This window comes from Siniperca chuatsi, linkage group LG2, assembly GCF_020085105.1.
Source record: "Siniperca chuatsi isolate FFG_IHB_CAS linkage group LG2, ASM2008510v1, whole genome shotgun sequence".
Classification (NCBI taxonomy): domain Eukaryota; kingdom Metazoa; phylum Chordata; class Actinopteri; order Centrarchiformes; family Sinipercidae; genus Siniperca; species Siniperca chuatsi.
The window spans coordinates 18,995,648-19,017,355 of NC_058043.1; the positions used below are offsets into that span (position 1 = coordinate 18,995,648).

The window sequence follows — 21,708 nt, forward strand, 5'->3', positions numbered from 1 at the left end:
CGGCAGGAGCGCTTGTTTCTCTGGCACTGATTTATATCTGGGAGGGCCCTGCCTGCAGCTACAGGACTACACAGAACACGGAATTACTTACAAAACCTGGAAACCTGGAAACCTTGAAAACACCTTGAAAGATGCATTAGCACCTGCTGTAAGTTTCCTTTTCTCATATCCAGATGGGAACATTTGAAGATGCTTTTTGCCGTGAAAAACATGGATGGATGCCAATGACGGCTGGTAGAAATGTTTCTAGGTCGGGCTGTGCCACATCCAGTCAATATCAAGAGACTTGGCAGTTAAATATTTAACAATTATTTTATTCCAACATAAAATAAAGGAGTAAGTAACACATCAGGACATTTTACCCACATGGACGACTTCAGTATAATATAACACATGTTTATTTCTTGAGATGCCACCATGGACCTTGTTTTGTTGGGGAAACCAACAGAGAGGTAAAGATCAGGATAAGTAAACATGAAGTGCAGTTAATGGTGTTAAGTTGCTATTCAGACACTTGAATGGATATAAGCATGGGAGTCACGTGCTTTGAGGGGTAGAGATAGTAAACTTCTGCTTCAAAACTCTCTCACAAGTGAATAAAATTGTGAGGTCCCTGATAACCAATACACAACAGTTTAACAGAAGGAAATACCCCAAATAACAACATAAACAATCTTGTAAATATCAATTGACCTCTAACACATGGAATAATATGAAATTTGTTTTAAAATGTCAACTACGTACATCGCACAGAAACACACAGTGGGGCTGGTTGGTAATGAACTGGAAAATGCCAGGGTTGTTCGAGGAGTCAGTCTCGTCATGCCCACGCCGACTCAAAAGCCCCACAAAACTTCATATAATCAATTGTTCTAGATAAAATGTGCCTGTTTTTATCCACCTCCTCATTGTGTTTCCTCACCGCGATCCTGTGGCCGCCATTCAGCTGCGTAGCGACGTTAGCTCTGCCTAATGTGGCTACCGTTAGCCATACAGAGTTACCCATGTGTGCCCTGGTGTCCTCATGTTTCCTTACTTTCTCAGACAGGTGCTTCATATCCCTCACTCCCGTAACTGTCCATGCTGGATTTGTCCACGTAAAAAAACGAAATAGAGCATTAGCATGTCTGCACCAGCTAGCCAGGCCTTTCTGGTGGACCAGCTATGAGACAAGCCTCATACGCTGCTTCCCTTTCCGCTAACCTGCTGTCTGATTGCCAGGTCAGGTTGATTAGATTTGAGGATGCTCAGTGGCTACATTTTATGTCATACTTCATATTTTTGGCTAAGCTGCTAGTCAGACCGCCTCCTGTGGGCGATTCCTCCATCGCCCCAGAGCCGCTGAGACACCAGACAGATGTGTAGGAAAAGCATATATGTTGCGCAGATGATTTTCTATCATATTTTACACATATGACTGGGTGCACTCCATATTTCAAGCACACAAATATTGACAATTTGTTTAATTTATTATTAGTAGTAGTAGTAGTAATGTTTTTTATGGCTCAAGGCCTCAAGGAGGGCGACGCCCAAGTGCCTCTATTGGCCAGCCGCCATTGATGGATGCATTCAATAGTTTGGAGGCTATAGATGTTAGTGCACAGTGGTTCTGCAGAATCTGCAGTAAACTAAGTTATTCAAATAGCACTTTTAAAAACTAAATTTAGCCTACAAAGTTCTTCACAATAAAACCATTACATATTAAACAGGCAGGACAAGAAAGTGAATTTACAAAACAGAAATAACATTTTAAAAACCATCAGTTAAGAGAATGTGAAGGAATATAAGTGAAATTCAATTGAATGGGATGATCTATTAGTAAACTCTTCCAAAGACAACAAACGCTTGGTGTCACTTCATTTTAAGTCGAGATCTGGAAAGAAAGAAATTATACAAGTACATGATAAAAATGTACAAAAGTAGAGGGAGGGAAAATGTTCTCATAGCAAAACAACAAAACTGCAAGTTGCTGTGTGGGACAAACCAGGGACATTGTGATCACGTGGCACCTTTGGCTCCAAGGCCACGGGGATGATCCGAATGAAGAGGCATTTCTTATCATGTATACCTGTGTGATTATTGTTAACACCATGTGAATAAACTGAGTGGGGTGATCTACAATGTGCCGCCAGACATACAAGCAAAGCTGCATAGGGGTGACATTTCCCCCCTTATTCTGCATGTGTGTGATACATTTAATGAATATTGGAGTACAACTCTTCACATTTTGGTGCGCAGTCACTGTGAAAATGCAAATACGGAGTGGACGTTAATTTCTGAAGCTTAATACACTTCAGGTCTCCACAAGCACTGTTGCCTAAAGGGATCTTAGTTTTCAGCATGCCTTTTAATGAACTGGCCATACTGAAACGTTTCTCTCCCTTGTGGCTTGATGTTTAAGTAGATTTATCATTACGGTAAGAACAGGCGAGTCACTTCCTCTTTCCTCCTTATAACCTGGAAACGTGTCTCTTCAACAAAGGAAGGACCATTTTTACTCACTTGGAACAAAAAAAATCACATCCCCTCTAATATAGTCCACTAAAACAACAACAAATAACTCTAACCCCCCGCCCATCTGTTCTCTTCCTGCTTCTCTGTATGTGTCACTCTGTCACACCTGATCCTCAGGAACATTTCTTAAGTCTGTTGTCTTAACAATCGGGCTTTGACCCCTCCACTCCTTTATGCTGTTGGCCTGAAAATGTAAGATTATTTTATTGCTGCATGACTTTACTGCTGTTCTTGTTGACTCATTTGTGTATGAATTGTGCATAACAGCATCAGCTAATTGCTAAACATGTCTTCTAGCTGTTGAACAATCCAAGTTAATATGCGCAGCAGGAAGTGTTCTTCTTGAACCCAGACTAATATCTGGTTTGGTAAGAAAAGGTCTTATCATTGTCATCTTGTCATCTTTGTGACTTAAGTTTCATGCAGACAACGTCTGAATGGAGGAGTGAGCGAGCCAGATGAACTGCCTTGTAGGAACTGGCTCTGCCTGCAGCTCCAGTCGGTCTGTCACACACACACACACACACACACACACTTGCTGTGTCTCTATCTGGTTTATTACACAGATTTACACATCTGAAAAAAGCCTCCAGTTCACCAAAAAGAGTCATTTGCTTTTTTTCCAGTCAGAGTCAATTCAAATGTCAGAGGGGTGTTCAAAACAAATGGTTAATATTTTACCACTACCAGGAAGTGATTCTCAAAAGTATTTATTTCCTCTTTGTTCTCACAGAAAACAAGCTGCTGAGGAACAGAAGTTGTTCAAGGAAAAATATTGTAACATCACAGGTGGTTGTGGCAGAAGACCAGCAGCTGAGTCTTGTCTTTTATTCCCCACAACAAAGTGGCACAAGGCACAGTTAACACACACACACACACACACACACACACACACAGAGAGAGTGGCAGGCTCCATCTCTCAACATCACAATTTGGCAGGAATCTGTTGTTATAATAAATGTGTTTGCGTGTCTCACAAGTTATCACCCCCAGCTGCAACAGGTAAATAGGAGTTACTTTACATCACGAAAGTCTGTTACCCAAATGTAATCAGCTGTACTCAAAACATGTGGTGAAGAAATAAACTGCTACTTAATCACAATTTCAGCTAACTGAAGAAGAATAAAGTATAACTGAAACCCATGGCTGTTTGAAAGCTACTAAATGATAAAGGTTTGTGGTAAAATCAATAATAATGGACAGAAATTGCACCAGATGTACAAGATACACACGGCCATATAGCCAGGATTTTACTGAGCTCGCAAGTCCAATCAGCCTTCACCCTCAAATCATTTGGGAGAGATCTGAAAATTCTGTATTGCCTTCTATTAATTAGGATATTTTCCCATGTTTAATTAAAAAATGTTATTATATTGATTTATTTTTAAAAGTTGTTTGATTTAAAAACAGTTATATGTCCCACAGTTTCTCTACATGTTGGTCTAAAAGCTGTTTTCTAAGAGTATTCTCCACTCTGCCAGGATTAAATTCTGGTGGAAAAAAAAATGTTAAATTGTTTTATTTTTTCTTTACTTTTCTTGGACTAATTTTAGGACACAGAGAGTCTGAAAAATACTGGTATTTGCCTTTTAACCCTTGAATTTTGTTGACATTGGCTTTACTTCCTCATTGTTTGGGATCCCACAGACCCCACTGCAACACGTAACTTTTAATAGTCATTTTAACAATAATAATTTTTTCCCTTTAAATATAAATATATATATATATGTTTTGGGAGAGGTAGTGCTGTGTAAAAAAGTAATGTTAACATCAATCACTATATAGACAGCAGATGAAAATCCACTGTATTTATCCATGTTTTTCAGCTTGGGTCTCTGAGACTGCAAACAGAGGAAGCATCAAGGTTATAAAACAATGCTAAGTGAGTTTTTGAGATATTAAAGATCTGTTTGATTAAACAGATAATGTTGCTAAAGGCTGTCCTCTTCTGGTAGAAGCTTGTCACAGCAAGATCTTCTCTACATTTTCAGTCATTCATCACTCATAAACATGACTATAAAATACAATGTGTGAATATGTAAATACGAAATCCATAAGTAACGCTCACTCACAGTTGATGAGAACAGGTCATACAGAAAATGGGTTTATTTCTGATACAGCAGGATTTTGTTCGTTGTCTTACATCACATACAAATGTCTCCTTGCATTTAGCATTGAAACATGGTCTTCACCGTTTTGAAATCTACTTGTGTAACTATAACGGTACAGAATGAATCATCAGAAGTTTATATTTTGTTTTGTTTGCACGGATTATCATTGTTTCACAGACACAGTCTACATCAAAGTTTCTTTACACCCCAAAGAAAACCAAAGAAATCTACCACCAAATATGAATCAAGTATACTGGCCAAACAAAAGGACAAAACCTTTGTCTGAACATCCTGAACTGTGGTGCAAAACCTGCCTTTTTGAGGGCATAGAGAAATAAATCTGTAAATCATTCTTTATAGATAAATATATGTAACTCAAAATCAGAACCAAACGAGCTGAGGGGAAATAAATTCAAAGTCATCACTAAATATAAGGCCACAAAAATCAAATGATCAAACTCATGATTTAACATACAATAGATACTGAATATGAACAAAGCACTCATAACTTGGTGGAGTGGATTTACAGTATGTTGTACTGTCACTGGTAGTACCCATGTATGGCACAGAGAAATAGTTTTACTGACAGAAGTCTGTGGATTCTGCTGGTATCAGTGGTGACGCAGTAACTCGCCTGCTGTTCAGAAGTGAGTCGTGGATGTGCTGATGAATGAATTGATCTGCTTACCCTGCTTCCTATAACATAATTATGCCGACACACCACTGAAATAAAAGAATATGCGTGTCAAATAAATATCATTACAGCCATATACAGATTCATTAACAATATTCACATTCAGTAACACAGAGTTATCAACAGAGTCATCCCCCGATATGCACGTCTGAGACAAAAACACACAAAAGCAAGAGCAACCTAATGCAGTTTGAGTACTCACATGGACACACGTGAAGGCAGACGAGCAGCAGCTGTGCAGGTCATGTGTGTTTATGTGCAGGTTAATCTATATGCTGCTTTCACTTTAAAACACCATAAAGCTGACTATAATGGATTTAGCCCAAGTTGACGACTACATGCAGAAATTGGTGGTTTGGTTAGTTTCTGCATCCTACTGTAAACAGCACCAGAACACGATGAGGGCAGTTAGAGAAAACCTACAAACAGCGTCAACGTCAATGCAGCTCCGAGGGTGGCAAAGTATGCAACAATGTTGGCAAGATCTACCAGGATGCATGCAGTTCAGGCAAACGAGAGCCTGTTGTGCGCTTTAAAATATTTAAAAAGGGCAGCTTCGGCGCTTCGGGTTGCCACACGGGGAGGAGAAACACGCCACAGATATCAAAAGATTTCCAAAATGAGGCAGTAAGAGGACGTGTGACAGAGGAAACTCCAGTCCTTTTGAGTTGTTCATGATTAATACCGACTGGGCCGCTCACACAAACACACACACACACACACAGTATGTGTGCAGGTTCACACACACATGTACACACTTTATCTGAGTATCAAAGTGCCTCAGCATTGCTCACAAATTAAAAGGGAGAGCAAACCATTAAAGTGAATTATAGTGACATGAATCTGCCAGCTGTGATTGTTCTCAAACATGGCTCTGTTGCCGAACGAAAAAAACTAAACAAAGAGGAAGTGCAAGTGACACAGAACAGTTCTTTGCATGGACGACTGACAACTGAAAGACATACATCAACAAAAAGTCCTATTTGACTCATTGCTGACGCAGTGGAGTCACACATAACTTGGTACAGCACCTAGAGACTAACATACAGTACATTGCACCTAAGGACAAGAGGTGGACACAGGAAAAGCAAGTGTCTGCTGGGATTGCTTGCGGTTAGTGTGCATTTGTGTGTGTTTGTGTGTGTGATTGGTTAAATATGAAGTACATGAGAATCTGATTTCAATAAGCGCTGAAAACTATTAGGAACCCCAACAGACTGAAAACCAAAGCCCAAAATCTCCCCTCAAACCCAAAATCTTGCTTTTAACCTATCAATCAAAACCCTTGTACCTAACTCGCACCCCCATTCCCAAAACAAATCAAAAGTTGGACGGGTGTGGCTGCTGGCGGCTCCAGTCTTCTTCTTATTTCTTGTTCTTGAGTTGATTGGCCAGCCAATCAAGACCCTCATAGAGGCCGTCGCCGCTGGTGGCGCAGGTGGCCTGGATGTACCAGTTGCGGTGACGCAGGGAGTGTAAGCCCAATTTGTCTGTGATCTCGGCAGCATTCATGGCGTTCGGTAAGTCCTGTCAAAGAGGTGAGAGTTCAGTGAGGACAGAGTAAGTCAAGGAATAGTGACGAGGCTTTCTTGTGACCCTAAAGACAGGACAGATGATGTCTTTTTTTTAATTGTTTGGGTTGCTACAGCCAGCAGGCCGATCACTTAGCTTCATATTTAAGGGACAGATATGAGAGTGGCATCAATCTAACTCTCGGCATGAAAGCAAACAAGCCTATTTCCCTAAATGATGAACTCTAGTAAGTGATCACCAAAAGCAAACAACCACCATTAGCAAAAGAAAGAAAGTGTATGACGAGATATTAATACGTTGCCAAATTGGTAAAATGGCTTGTTTAAAATCTTGCAAAACTATTATGTATCCCCAGTGAAAGTGTGGCTTTGGTTAAAAATGACTTATGTTGGAAAGGCTGTAAGCAGAAAGCTACATTTTACATTTAGGAAATGTTTTTTTTTTTTTTACAATTTAGGAATACTCCTAAATACTCGTAGTTGTGACATTTTGGGATTTTATTTGACAGATTTTGGGTCAAAATTCAGGTCTCATTATTTTGTTATCGTTTAAACTTTGTCCGCTCTGTAGTAGGAAAGAATTAGAGCTGAAATGTTTAGTCAGTCAGTTGATTAGTCGATCAAACAAAATTAATAGGTAACAATTTTGATAACTGATTAATTGTTTCAATCATTCTTCAACTCTTTCAATTCTCTGGTTGAAGCTTCAGTAATGTCAGGATTTGTCTGTTTTATATAATTGTAAATATCTTTGGGTTTTTGACTGTTGGCTGGACTAAACAAGACTCTTTAAGATTATTAAATTATGACGACTTGATGACATTATACAAACCAAACAATGACTAAGAAAAGATTAATAGATAATTAAAATAATCGTTAGTTGCAGCCCTAGACAGAATTACCTTATACGTTAGCATTAGCAGTTGTCTTTTCTGCCTATGGAAAAACGCAACGGCTTCACAAGTAAAAGATGGGATGGATTTAATGTCAGACATTGTCTCGTGTGAATGTATGTTAGCTAGGTTTAAGGTGTTTACAGAGGTATTTTTGAGATGAGGCACTATTTCTTTGGTAATATTAATATGGGGCATTCAAGGTGATTTGATCTAATTCATTGTATGTGTTTATCTTTTTGGTGTTGTTTTTTTTCCCCCTCGACCAACGGTAATTGTAGCATTGATGACCCGAGGCTTTCTTCTCTGTCTCTGCTGTGTCAAATTGTAAATGTAAATGAAACTACAATGAAAATGCAGTAAAATATTTAAATCACAAAAAGAGCAGGTTTTTATCAATAGCAGTTAATATTGTCTTTGAATTTTGATCACAAATAATTACTTGAAGTAGAATTTTACCTAAAAGATACAAAGAGGTGGGCTCATGTAGGTTGACCCTCTTGTGCATTAATTTACATGTACTGTGTATATGTGTGTGTATATGTGCAGAACAGTTATGGTTTCTTGCCTGTTTATTGGCAAACACAAGGAGGACTGCATCCCTCAGTTCGTCCTCAGCCAGCATCCTCATCAGCTCCTCTCGTGCTTCGTTCACACGCTCTCTGTCATTACTGTCCACCACAAAGATTAGACCTGAAAACAGTGAGAGGAACAAACGAAATACTTGAGTGTGTCTCTAATGAGTGTCTTTATAGGCCAGTGTTACCCTTTGATTAGCTCTGCTCACCCTGTGTGTTTTGAAAGTAGTGTCTCCAGAGGGGGCGGATCTTGTCCTGCCCACCCACGTCCCACACAGTGAAGCTGATGTTCTTGTACTCCACTGTCTCCACGTTAAACCCTGAAAACAAGAGCGGGGTCATACAACATGTAAAGCAAACACAGTGGGCATGACAATACTTTGCAACTAATGATATTTTGACTGTGCACGTACCAATGGTTGGGATTGTGGTGACTATTTCCCCCAGTTTGAGCTTGTAGAGGATCGTTGTTTTTCCTGCAGCATCAAGCCCCACCATCAAGATCCTCATCTCCTTCTTCCCTATGAGGCTCTTCAGCAAATTCCCGAAAATGTTCCCCATGATTCAGATGAAGTTCTTAAACTTGAGTGTGCGGCTACAATCCTGATTCTGGATGCCTTTCTGCAAAGTTTCACTCGTCCAGCGGGGATCGATAATGAAGGAGGGCTGAAAGGACACAAGTAACCATTTAGTCATACTTGTATGTGCGTTGTTATATTGCGAGGTAAACATCCAATGAAAGATGCTGGTCTAAATGATTAACATGTTGGATTAAGAGCGGATTGTTAATAAGCTAAACTGTCTGTAAGGGCTTTGCTAATTACAATGAAGGGAACGCTCCAGGTCACCTTCTCTCACCTTTCTAAAAAAAAACACACCACCACGCCAGAAAATCTCACCTCTACATGCACAGCCGAAGACAGGTGCAAGCTAAGCTAATCGCCCACAGCCATCATCACAGAGAGGGTGAAGGAGATGCATGTATGTGCCATGACTCCAGGCTGCGGCACAATCTGTTCAGACCCTTCTCACTGCTTTTTTTTTTCCTCCTTCAAATGTTAGCCTGCAACAACGCCAAGCCCTCAGAGCACATGCAAAATGTCCTACATTACCAGGCCTGGCTTGAACACATTCAGTGAAACCCCACCACAAAGCCACCTGGACTAAAACTGAGACAGAAGAACATATGTTCCCTGTAGTTTGGATTTGCAGCCACATGTAGGTGACAACTATTCTAAATAGTGTAAGAGGCCAAAAATGCTTTGCAAATATAGTTGTCATCAAAGGATAATACAATTAAAGTTTCCTAAATACTTTCTTAAAGTGGAACTGCACATACTTCTGCACATATCCACTTACTAGCTTTCTGAGCTTGCAATCACATATTACTAGCCTGATGACCACATTGATTAGCCATTTCATTTCATTCACTCAGAGGTCTGAAACCAGGCTAGTATCTTATGGTCTACACATTTTTGCTACTTTTCAACACAGCAAATGTTTCAAACATCTTGTGCTAACAAGTATAAACAAATGGACATGTAAAGAATACAAACTGCTAAAGTTAAAAGTGAGATGTTGTGTCTTCTAAATGTACAAATACATCTTTGGACCTTGTGGTATGGTGTGGGGTATGTGCTATGTGAAATGCCATAGTGAATTATGAAGTATGTGTATATTTCAATGTGGAAAAGAGACAAGGTGGTTCAATTTATATCAGTATATACACACACATATATACATATATATACATATATATATATATATATATATATATATATATATATATATATATATATATATATATATGCTTATCATGAGAGTGCACTGACTTGACAACAGTGAGGGATTCAGAGAATTAACAGACTCAATGAGGTGAAAAATAAAAGATAAAATAGAAATAATAAAGTCGTCAGCACATAGTTATGAGACTAGCTGCAGCCCTGTCCATGGTGCTGAAGAGGATCGCCCCACCAGCTCCTATCCCCTCACAGATGCGTTTACAGGTTTTAACATGAGCTCTTAAAATGATTTATCTGGGAGCAGGGCCACGATATGCCGGCCTGATCATGTTAATTCAGCTCCGGGTGACTCAGGTTACGTTAGCCAGGGATGCTACGGTGGGTATCGTTACGGCTATCCTGTCGTTATTAGTCGTTAACATCGGCCCCGCACATCTCCCGCCTTGGCTGAAGATTCACACTTAATTTCACCGACCAAGCTTGGTCATTTCCTCTTTATCTGATCTGTTATACACTCATGTATCGGTCTAGTTTAGCTTTAATCGCCGAATCGTTGAGACGTAACGGTAGCTAGCGTGTCTGCCGTACCGATCCACCCCATTCATCCATCCGCGCATCACCTCAGCGGGCATCCTGCTGCCAGCGAGCCGCCCGCCGCTGCTTCAGCCCGGACAACACTGAGGCTACACAACCACCACGGGACAGACAACAAACACTCCGTTATTTCATCAACTGCCGGGACCTACATGTATATTACCGGGGTGATGGTGGTGCCAGTAACCTCACTTACCTTAGCTGAGTAGTCCTCTAGTGAATGTCTCACGGTATTTTCCGGGGGACAACGCAGCAGCAAACGAGATCTCGCGAGAGTCGAGGTCAAAACCAACCCAAAATTTAGTTGACACTCGATTTGAAAGGACGTTTGAGCAACCAGATTTGAACATGTCGTATATCCGTTTTTGGCACATTGTCACCTCAGTCCAGATTTGTTTTAGAAAATGCATAATTATATTTTTATATATTCCAAACAGTGTCGCTGTAAATTGGGCTCTGCACAGGTAAGTGACTTTGGTCTCTCTTGTTTTTACTATTGGCCCATTATTTAATTTCATGTCTGTGAGTACCCGTCCAAGACTTAAATACTCCTTCAGACTTTCATCTTACTGATTAGTTATGGACACATCTAAACACGAACTGCAGGTTTTGGGGACCTGAATGCATTAACAGCTGCCATTTTGGTCCACCAGCACAGGTGATTTAACTTATTTTGGCTTGTTAGACCTCCTCTCAGGACTTTGTGGATGTGTACAGACGTTGATTGACATCTGCCACACTCTCCTAATGGCGTTGTTGAGTGGGATAAATTACACCTTTATCATTCTTATTGGTATATTGGTCATTTGCAGCAAAACTCTGCTCACCTCCAATCTGAGCAGATGCCTAATCAGAATAAGTAAAAACACCTATGTGGGTGTGCAGGGTACTTAAATCTCTATAGGAAAACTTTGCTCTTGTTTACACGGGAAAAAAGGTTTAAGGTGGTCTCAGATAGCACAACCCTTATCAATGATGTTAGAAAGTTTGTTTGCAATTATTTGAATTAATACATTTACATTTGAGGACTTCAAAAGGCATTTTAGTCCAGACATCTCCCTCTGCTTTGGGCCTGTGTGCCCCCACTGTAATAATAATAACAATATAAATAATATATATAAATAAATCTAGAAACTGTCCTTACCATTTAAGCTTTATTGGGTTTGCAGTTAATAAATTAAAAACAATTAATTCCTATACAGTGAACCTGGGGCCTTGGGAGCTCTGAGTATCTGAGGCCTTATGGCAATTGCCCTTCTTGCCTGCTTGGTAATCCGGCCTTAGTAACAACAGAATAATCATGAACATGCTGGTGTACCTTAATCATTAAAGCTTCTATACTAGCCTATTTAGTTCTTCAAATGTGCTATTTCATAAGATAATTATGTTTTTATAATAAAAACAATTTGAGTAGATTAATATAGGCTAACTGAAATACAAATTATAAATCAACTTACATGTTAAAATTGATAATATACAGTATATGTATCTTCTATCTTTTCAACAGTGTAATAGAGTGGATCATAGTATGTTTTGAAGTACATTTTTGCAGGACGGGTTCACGCAACAGTCACAATACTAAATGCTGAGAAGCATCACCAGCTTCTGTCATTCAGACACTGCAAACCAGCTCAGGAGGTTTTCCAAGAGATGGCCAAAAGCTACAGGCTTGCTTCACCGAATTTTAAGTAGTTGTATGCTAATTAGCATCAAGTTCAGCGCTGATGTGTTAACTGGAAATTAACTGAAATTACAAGACTAAGAATTTTGAAGTTGTAATAAATCTAACTGCTACTGAGCCTGACATCCTGTTATATAAAGTTCCTCTTGTATGTGTGAAGTTACTGAGTTTTCAGGAAATGGTGAATCGGTCTTCAGTATTGCATAACACTTGTGCAATAATTTCATCCACAGATGGGGAACAAAGTAAAGTTTCTAAACTGAAGTACATGAAATGATCATGCAATCATTAGTATAAAATGTTGCATAAATGGTTGAGAGCATTTCAGTGTGACATAGTCCTGATTTACGGTGTTGTAATATGACTCATAATGACAGATCAGAGCATGATGACATGGTTGTACCAACTATTACCACAGATAATCTAATACCTGTTGGTAGCCTACATGAATCTTAAAACCTACGAGCATTTTGATGCAGTAGTTGAATGTGGTGATGGGGCAAAATCATATATTTAAAAAAGAAATACTGTGGTTTTACCAGCATATAGTCCCATATCTGCTTCTGTGATCTAAGGAAGGAAGGAGGTTTTATCTTTAGTTTGCACTCAAAGATGAGTCATTAATTTCTATTTCAGTGCTGCAGTGTGACAGTGTTTACCATTCTTGATCATACACCTAATTCAGTAAAGGGACTCTGTATTTCCTGTAATTTCGGCCATTTAGTTTTATATTGACGGCAATGCTTTAACACATTGTGACCTACAAACTTGTTCACCAGGGTTCTGTGACTAGACATGAATTAGCAGCGTGACATGACACCTATCATTGAGCAGCACCATCAAACAAAGCTTAACTCTTAGCTTTAACTCCTCTGCATGAAAAACTATCCTTGGGCTAATACATGAGCATGTGGCACAAATACTGCAATCTGCGCCAGTGACACTTCCATGATATCCTGCTGGCAAACAGAGGACTTGAGACAGTTGGTGATTTAAATGCAGTTGTAAATGTAGTTTTGCAGACCATTGTTGCAAATAAAGCTAGGGGCTGTGGGAGTAATTTATGGATGACAACAACACAGCTGACAAGGTGAAATGAACTGAGTCCTCAGGCAAAAATGCTATCCCTTTAATACAACAGCTTTGGGATTTCCAGACACCCTGTCTCTCAGTTTGGCATGTACGACTCTGAGTTTGAGATTTTAGAGGGTGACAGAGGCAGAGTGACGAAATTATAATGTTGCCTATCTGAAAATGAACATTATTGTACAGGAATGGAGGAATGGATATTACTGAAAAGAGGAAACTCTCCATTTATACTAATGCACATTTTTGTTTCTTTCTCTTGAAGCTCTCATAACTTTTTACAGAGTCCAATACAGCAGTTCTTTCTCTTCTTCTGATATCACTTCTATGGTTAGGAGGAACAAATGATTGACCATTAAATTTGTTAAGAGACTGTAATGTACATGTGCCTACAAGTAAAAAAAAAGCTTGGAGTTTAGAAATGTGCATAAATGGTGTTTTTACAAATTGTTTTATTATGTGACTTGGAGTTGAAGTATATTGTTGTAGAAATTTCTGTAATAAAGTGAATTAAAATAAGCAGTCGTCTTTCAGCGTTTTATTACTGTTTTTCGTATGCATACAGGGCTCATGCCTTCACAAGACAAAAGACCCCAGAAAATGTTACAGTCCACTCTTATAGATAGCAGTGACATAAAGTGAAAGCTGTATTTAACAGAGATCCTTACAAGAACTCGTAACAAAGTACACCTGGCTGTCTTATCTTCCCTCCTTCCTCCAGAGAGTTTTTTAAATTTATCTGTGTGAGAGTCAAAAAGATAAGATCTTCTCACAGGAAAGGGAGAAGATGCTTTTGATTTAAGGCCTCTGCACACCGAAGGTCAAACTGACCTGTGAGCTGACCTGCACACTTAGAGGAGATGAGACACAGCCACATCACACTTAAACATTGTATCTAGTTAATATATAAAATATAAAAAGTAAACATGGGAATAATATAAGCAGTAAATATGGAATTCACACCACATATATCTACTACACCTCTGTAATAAAAACATGGAACTATTAACTGTTTAACCATTTAGAGGCACGTACAGGCCAACTCATTTTCTAGTTTGTAGGGCAGCCTATTTGGCACTGCATCACATTTTCTCCACTGGAAAGCACCTTGTGCTTCATACCTGACTGGCTGACATTTCATGATCCTGTTAACAAGTCACCAAGGGTTTCTGCCTGACAGGATCTGTGAGTCATAGGTGAAGAAAATTGGTTCAACATCACCAGCGGTTTTGAGAGCTTCTCCTGTTCTTACTAAATAACTGTAAGAATCATATAGAGTATGTTGCTGACTTAATCGACTTTGTATGTGACAACACAATGTGTGTATAATTTTGCACTTTTATAGCTACTCTCATGTAGATTTTCATTTTAGTTTTTGATTAGACTTTCATTGGTTGTTTAATACCACACATCCACTCTTACTCTGAGCAATGTGCTCCTACAGGAACACAAAACAGCTTTGGTGGTTCATTTATTATTTTGGCCTTTCTTAAGGGTTTGAAGTGAGCTCCTTTGGGAAATAGGTGATGTAGGCTAATGTATTGCCTTGCACCAATCAGAGTTTAGCAACATTTGAATCCAAATTTGATGACATCTGTGGGGTTGTTTGCTTATGCTGCCTGACCACGGCTGAAGCAGATCAGCTGAGTTTTTGAGTTAAAACTCTTGATAAATAAATGTGGGGCTTTCTTTTCCGAACTTGAACTTATTATTGCACATTGAGACATACATATTTAATGCTACAGATAAATACTTTTTCGAAAGAAAAAAACAACTGTCACAGGCTTAAATACATGTTCTCTATCGCATATTTGACATCACTTCCGGTCTTCTAGCTATCATCTTTACATTTCTGCAGTCAGCAGCTGTGGGCTAGTAAAGGACTAGCAGCGACGTGGCGTCTGCGCAGCAGGCTTCAGCGGGGAGGGGAGGAGAGGGGAGGGGAGGTGTCTGCTCCTGACAATCTCTCCAGCATGGAGCAGCAGAGCCGGGCAGAAGCCGCGCAGCGCCGCCCCCCAGCGCCTCCGCACAGCGCCGCTTCCGCTTCTCACCCGCGGCAGCCCGATGGCATGCTGGCGGAATGTTTGAGGCGGGCTCTTCAGGGAGACCCAGGTGTTGGGACAACGTCCACGGGCCGCTAGTCCTTATCGCTCCAGTATTATAACACATCAGCATTACTAGGTGGTGAGCCATTTTGGACTCACTGGTCAGACTGTGCAGCTCGGCTCTCTCTCACCCTCCGCTGCTGTGTGTAGAAGAAGCCTGCACGGAAGTTGTTGGATGGCAGCTCTTTTCCACAAGTTCACGATGAAGACCAGCGTTTTTCTGCTCCTGCTGGCAGCTTTCACCTGTGGACTCGCGCAGGCAGAAGAAAACGCACCCGGGGAGCTGCAGGTGGAGACCTTGGTGAGCGAGACACATGTATACCAATGTAACACAGTCCACTGCAGGAACACAGCAGCTCTAACACATTAACACCCACCGGCAAATAAATGCAACCGTGTTAACAGTTTACTCTTCTGACCCAAGGTGAAACCCGAAACTTGCTCTGTATTTTCCACAATGGGAGACACGCTGCAAATCCACTACACGGTAAGACAGAGAATGTCTTCATTGTCGACTCCCTTTGTTTCTGATAAAACAATCCAGTCCTCCATGTGTGCATTTTACAACAATTTGTAGGGAAACTGGTCCAGCTGATGACGAACGCAGCTATTGTCTATGTGGCACCGTCTGCATGACCCATGTGGACACCGCGGTGCATTTACACACTGAAGATGAATAACAAACAGCTGATAGGGAGGCCGTTGTGACTGAGCACGAGACAGATTGTGGCTTACTGTCTGCCAGTGTGGTTTATTTGGTTTTGATCTCGTGCGTGAGAAGATCGCCTCTGCTTCCGAGGTGGAGTGATGGGGCGGTGCAACACGTCAGCAATAACAGCGCTGTCTTTCAGTGGAGCAGCTCCCCGACCAGTTCATCCATGCATTGTGCTTGAAGCTCGTGGTTTTCAGTCCTCACACATGAACTTAAGCTGCATGGCACAGCAACAAAGTGCGTAATGTCAGGTAGTTTGCTCATTAGTCCCAATTTGTGCCTCTGATGTACATTGGAGTCACAGAGCTCTGGAAAACCCAGAAGCCGTTTAACAACACAGTGCTGTTCTGAAAGTCTTTCCAAAATCCTCAAGGACTCTTCTAACCATCTGGATGAAAAGATATTTAGTACAATAAAAAAAATAAAAGCATTTTTGGTGGTAGCCGGAAATGACATATCTCCAAAATTAAACATTTTATTATCAGTTATCTTAGTATATATTGATGTGTCTTTCCAATATTTTAGATTTCCACACAAAATAGTGCGTTAATAATTTGCTTGTGTTCTACAAAAAGAGCAAGGCGATATGTCATTTCTGGCTGCAAATACAGTCGCAACAATCTTTTCTTATCATCCAGCAGACGGAATATTTTTTCATCCAGATGGTTAAAATAGTCCATGAAGATTTTGGAAAGACTTAGAACAGCAGTAAGTGTTGTTAAACGACCTTGTGGGTTTTTCAAACATTGCCTGGTAGCTTAGCTTAGCTCTACATACAGTATGAAAAGAACATAAAGAGTAAAATATGCTAAAGTATGTTTTTGTTTACTAAGGTTTTTACCTTTGGGAACAACTACTCTTCATAACAAATATAGCTACAGTAGAATCCAAATATGCAGTACATACACTAGCCTAAATAATACAGGTACAATATCACTATTATAACACAACATAATATCATCACATCAAATCTCAATATGACCTAGAATTAAACAATGTGAGTAGGGAATAAGCGAACTAATAAAGTTTGTGACTTTCTATTTTAATAGAAATGACCTAAATGCAATTGGAGATGACCTAGATCTCAACTGTAGCTGAAAACACATGTATATTTGTCCTAACATGGACGCTGGAACTGTCTGTGTATTTTTAATAATATATTGGATAACTTATTCCTCTCCAATGCACCTGCCCCTAATAAGGCATCAAAATAATAGCCCGATTAGGCTCAGAGTGCTTACTAATTCATAATTTACCCTTAAAGATTTAGCTCTTTGTTGAAACACATGACACAGGTGAGTTACTGCTGAATGAAAGATTGTCTCATAGAAATCGCCAGATAACTGAAAGTTTCTTTGAGCACTGTTGGTCACATTATCAAACGACAGCTATAAACAGGAAAGAGTTTTGAGCATAAAAGATCTGGCAGAACTACAGTGACACTGTATGTAAAGACAAGTATACAGTGTGCTGTCTGCTACAGGTGTTTAATTTGTCAAGATGTAGGCCATTCGTATTACATCTATGTATACAGTTCCAATGTGAAAGTCTTAAATATCTGTCAGCTAACTTATACCAAGTCCTTAACTTTACTTTCCAACTTTATAGGAATTGTTGGAAAATTTGGGAGATACACTTATTTGGATTCTTGCCGAGAGAGGGATGAGAAAACAGATCCCACTCTCACATCTGCCTGTTAAATGTAGCAGGAGCCAGCAGCCGGTTAGCTTAGCTTAGCACAAAGACTGGAAAAGGTGCTGGTAGGCGGATTTTGTTACTAGAGCAGGCTAGCTGTTTCCTCCAGTTTTCAGTCTTTGTGCTAAGCTAAGCTAAGCTAACCAGCTGCAGACAGTAGCTTTACTGTACAGACATGAGAATGGTATCGACCTTTTCATCTAACTCTTGGCAAGAAAGCAAATTTTCCAAAATGTCGAACTATTCCTTAGATATGAACAATGAGTGTATTTTTTATTTATTTATCAAAAATGCTAATATATAGGTTGTCCACAATTTCCTAAGTATTTTTTACATGTTGTATCTTCAAGGCTTTGAGTCTCTATTGCTGTAAAAATACATCAAAACCACAATATTTTCATGTTTTCTTTAAAAAAAAGAAGTCAAATCTACGTCTATAAAGTGTGCGCCAAATGCACAAATGACTCAAATATGAACACACTCGAACAAATTAAGCTGTGAAATCTCTCTGTATTTTTCTTTCATGTCACCATCTCATGCCGAACATTGTATGTGTCACTCTCTAGGGTAAACTGTTGGATGGAAAGGTGATTGACTCATCACTATCCTTGGACCCTCTTGTTGTCGAGCTGGGGAAGAGGACAGTCATTGCAGGTAAATTAACAGTAAATCCTTTTGTCTTGCTCAATCACTGAGACTTTGATCGGCTCACATTTGAGAGATAACCAGGGACTGTGCTCGCTTTGCTGATTCACTTTCTCTGTGTGATTTGCTTATCAGGTCTGGAACAAAGCTTGGTTGGCGTGTGTGAAGGGTAAGTGAAAAGTAAAGGTCCACTGGGAAGAAAGAGCTTTGCAATAAATTAACTTTTCAGCAGCTCCATGCAGTCATGAATCACTTAAAAAAAATATCACAGTTAATAGTTTTGTGATGAAAATCTGAGAAATGTGTTTTGTATTTCTCTTTCTCTCATTCAGGCAAAAAATCAAAGCCACTATTCCATCTCACCTTGCATATGGAAAGAAAGGTTACCCTCCTACAATTCCAGGTACTGAACAATGTTTGCACCTCACTGAGCAACTTCACAACTATGATCACATACTTTAGCACAATCGCACTGAACATATGTTTAAGCATAAGGCTGGTGTTATTCTATATTTGTTTTTATATATGTTTTCTTATTGTCAACAAATCCCATTAAAAAGACCAAAACCACCAATGTGTTAGTCCGCCTCTCAATATGTTATGACTTCCCTACCCTGTCTGTCGCACTCAGCCCCAAACCCATTGTGTCCTACTGAAGAAATGTGTTAAGAACTGGTCACAAATATATAGCTTCATTTTTAAAAAAGGGTTCGTAATTTCCTAAAACAACGGGAAACTGTAATTTTAGCAGCTGACGCTTCTTAAACTGGAGTAAATAGTGCATTTGTTGGGGACTGATGGATTAATACACACTAGTGAGTATTGTCTTGTAGTGTATGTGGGAATGGCTCAAATTAAACTACAGTGCCCATGTTTATCGTAATGAAGGCACGCTTCACCCATTGTTTGGCACAGAAGAATAAGATATAGCAGGCAACAATATTTGTTAGTACAATCAATTCATTGTTTGTTTTGTTCTTTTCATGGGATTTTTTTCACCACTCTTTCCTTAAAATATATGTTAGTGACCGTGTTTTCTTTTTTAGATGTTATGTAATATTATTTATTTTATCTTACATGTCATATCCTCATTTATTTACATATGCACATAATATAGATGGGTGCAAAATTAAAGGAAAAACCTGATCAAAACCTGATGTGACAAAACACTGAACATGAACTTGATCTGCCCTAGGTGATGCTGCTCTTGAGTTCGAGGTGGAGGTGGTTTCTCTGACGCAGCAGACGCCGTGGCAGAAAATGGTCAACGATGTGTTCCCCCTCGTGTGTTTGGCCCTGGTGCCCACTCTGCTCGGCTTGGTGGGACTTTACCTCTACAAAAAGGCCAATGCCGAGAAGCCTAGCAAAAAGAAGGTGAAGGATAAGAAGAGCAAGAAGAAATAAGGACAAAGCACAGAACTATTTAAATAAAAAAGAATTATTGTATTTTGCGTTATCCATGTTTATTTAGTATTAACACATGCTTTTAATATGTGTATTAACACCTGGAATGAAGGTATTTTGAAAATACAGCAGTTACCTTGTAAGTTCAGTGTTTAGAGTATGTGTTGTACTATTAACAGCTTCAGTAACAGTGTCTGTAGGTGATAGTGGGCTGAGACGATGAGACTTCATGAACAGGTATCCAGAAACAACAGCAGCGGCAGAACATTATGATAGTAAATGGCTGCATTTATATAGCGCTTCTATCCAAAGCGTTTTACAATTTGCCTCTCATTCACACACACACACACACACACACACACAGACTCACTCGAGCTACCATGCAAGGTCTGACCATTGGGAGCAATTTGGGGTTCAGTGCTGCTGGACAGGAGAAGGTGGGGATCACATTGCAACACCGGCTCAACCTCCTGAGCCACAGCTGCCCCCCCATGCCACAACTGCAATAAATAAATTGGGCTCTGTACTACAGAAATACAAACTGTCTTTGGTCCTTTAGATGGTGGCTCTATTACAAACAAATCTTTCCATGACAATAAATATTTTTAATAGAGAAAGCACAAGCAGAAGGAAAAAGATATTAGTAAACAGGAACAGGATATCGTGTTAAAGTTAATGTTAGAACAGCTTGCAAAACGCTGCACTGACATTTTCTTTGGGTGTTTTGTGTGTGAATGTATTAAATAACAGCTTGTGCAAAGACCTGCTCGTTTATAACCAGGCAAAGGGCAGACAATTTAGAAAGAGCACCACTGAGTTAATAGCTTTATGTAGAAACACGAGTAATTACCATAGAGATGATGTGTTACTAAGAGATATTCTTTGGAGATGATGGGAGCATCATCTGAGGGATTTGACTAAATAAACTCTGTCTCCCGTTTTGAGGAAGACCAGCAAGAGACCCTGAAAACTAACTGAATAATTAAGCTGTAATGCTAACTGCTTACAGATTCTTCCAAAATATTACATCTGCTTATCTGCATCTCCTGCAGCTTTTCCTTTTTGTATGTCAATCTCTTGAGCACTACATTGTCACTGGAGCAAGGTGACTCAAAAGCAATCTGATGATCTCCTGTAGCTTTATTGCAACTCCACAGAGCCGTTTGGATCTGATGCCACAGGTACCAAAGCTTGACCTACCACTGGATCCACGGTGATGATCTAAGACAGAGAGGAGAGGGAGACTCATGTTAGAAGGGATGCAAAAAAAGTTGTCTCCAATTGTATCATGAGCACTGCTGTTTCCCATTATCCCATTTACTACAAGTCACATAGAGACTTCCAACATAAGACATATTGTTGAATTTTTGATTTTTCTACCTTCCAGGCAGCCTTTGATTCTCACAATGTATGAAAATCTTGAACTCTTAAAAACTTTATTGAGTTAGGTTATCCATTGCAGTGAAGACTATGACTATGACTATGTTTAATTTTCCTAAAAGTTACATTATTCTTGTGTGGAAATGCAGTGCAGACTTCTGTGATCAGTCTATACTTCCAGTTACGTTACCACAAAGTTAAACTCACTTTCAGTAAGTTATCTGACTCAAGTCTGCAAATGAATTTTAGAAAATTAGAAAATTAGAAAGTAATGGCTGCCTCAAAGGTAAGACAAATACACTGTTAAATCTAAAACATTACAGCATGCTTTGGAAAATTACT

At 39.5% G+C, this 21,708-nt stretch overlaps 2 protein-coding genes and 1 long non-coding RNA gene across 3 annotated transcripts; 2 read left to right on the forward strand and 1 right to left on the reverse strand.

The window, feature by feature from the left end:
* Nucleotides 1-70: 70 nt before the first annotated feature.
* LOC122866964 lies at nucleotides 71-5,023 on the forward strand. Its single transcript, XR_006375833.1, has 2 exons — nucleotides 71-148; nucleotides 2,931-5,023. It is a non-coding gene; the product is annotated as an uncharacterized LOC122866964 (long non-coding RNA).
* Nucleotides 4,606-11,002, reverse strand: LOC122866954 (ADP-ribosylation factor 3). The gene is made up of 5 exons (XM_044177249.1): nucleotides 10,855-11,002; nucleotides 8,736-8,988; nucleotides 8,532-8,642; nucleotides 8,313-8,437; nucleotides 4,606-6,846 (listed from the first exon to the last, which is right to left on the reverse strand). Exons 2-5 carry the CDS (start codon nucleotides 8,881-8,883, stop codon nucleotides 6,685-6,687), a joined length of 546 nt encoding a protein of 181 aa, XP_044033184.1. The 5' UTR covers nucleotides 8,884-8,988; nucleotides 10,855-11,002; the 3' UTR covers nucleotides 4,606-6,684.
* Nucleotides 11,003-14,338: 3,336 nt separating this feature from the next.
* On the forward strand, nucleotides 14,339-20,028 carry fkbp11 (FKBP prolyl isomerase 11). The gene is made up of 6 exons (XM_044177309.1): nucleotides 14,339-15,831; nucleotides 15,955-16,017; nucleotides 18,504-18,591; nucleotides 18,718-18,751; nucleotides 18,915-18,985; nucleotides 19,778-20,028. Exons 1-6 carry the CDS (start codon nucleotides 15,706-15,708, stop codon nucleotides 19,984-19,986), a joined length of 591 nt encoding a protein of 196 aa, XP_044033244.1. The 5' UTR covers nucleotides 14,339-15,705; the 3' UTR covers nucleotides 19,987-20,028.
* The last annotated feature ends 1,680 nt before the right edge of the window (nucleotides 20,029-21,708 follow it).

Excerpts from the sequence above, each read along its gene's own strand:
- LOC122866954 (XM_044177249.1), bottom strand. The coding sequence starts at position 8,883 with ATGGGGAACATTTTCGGGAATTTGCTGAAGAGCCTCATAGGGAAGAAG. Across the intron at positions 8,438-8,531 it reads CTACTTTCAAAACACACAGG|GTCTAATCTTTGTGGTGGAC; the intron begins GTGAGCAGAGCT and ends CACTGTTTTCAG. Across the intron at positions 6,847-8,312 it reads TTGTGTTTGCCAATAAACAG|GACTTACCGAACGCCATGAA; the intron begins GCAAGAAACCAT and ends CCTCTTTGACAG.
- fkbp11 (XM_044177309.1), top strand. The coding sequence starts at position 15,706 with ATGGCAGCTCTTTTCCACAAGTTCACGATGAAGACCAGCGTTTTTCTG. Across the intron at positions 16,018-18,503 it reads CGCTGCAAATCCACTACACG|GGTAAACTGTTGGATGGAAA; the intron begins GTAAGACAGAGA and ends GTCACTCTCTAG. Across the intron at positions 18,752-18,914 it reads TTGGTTGGCGTGTGTGAAGG|GCAAAAAATCAAAGCCACTA; the intron begins GTAAGTGAAAAG and ends TCTCTCATTCAG.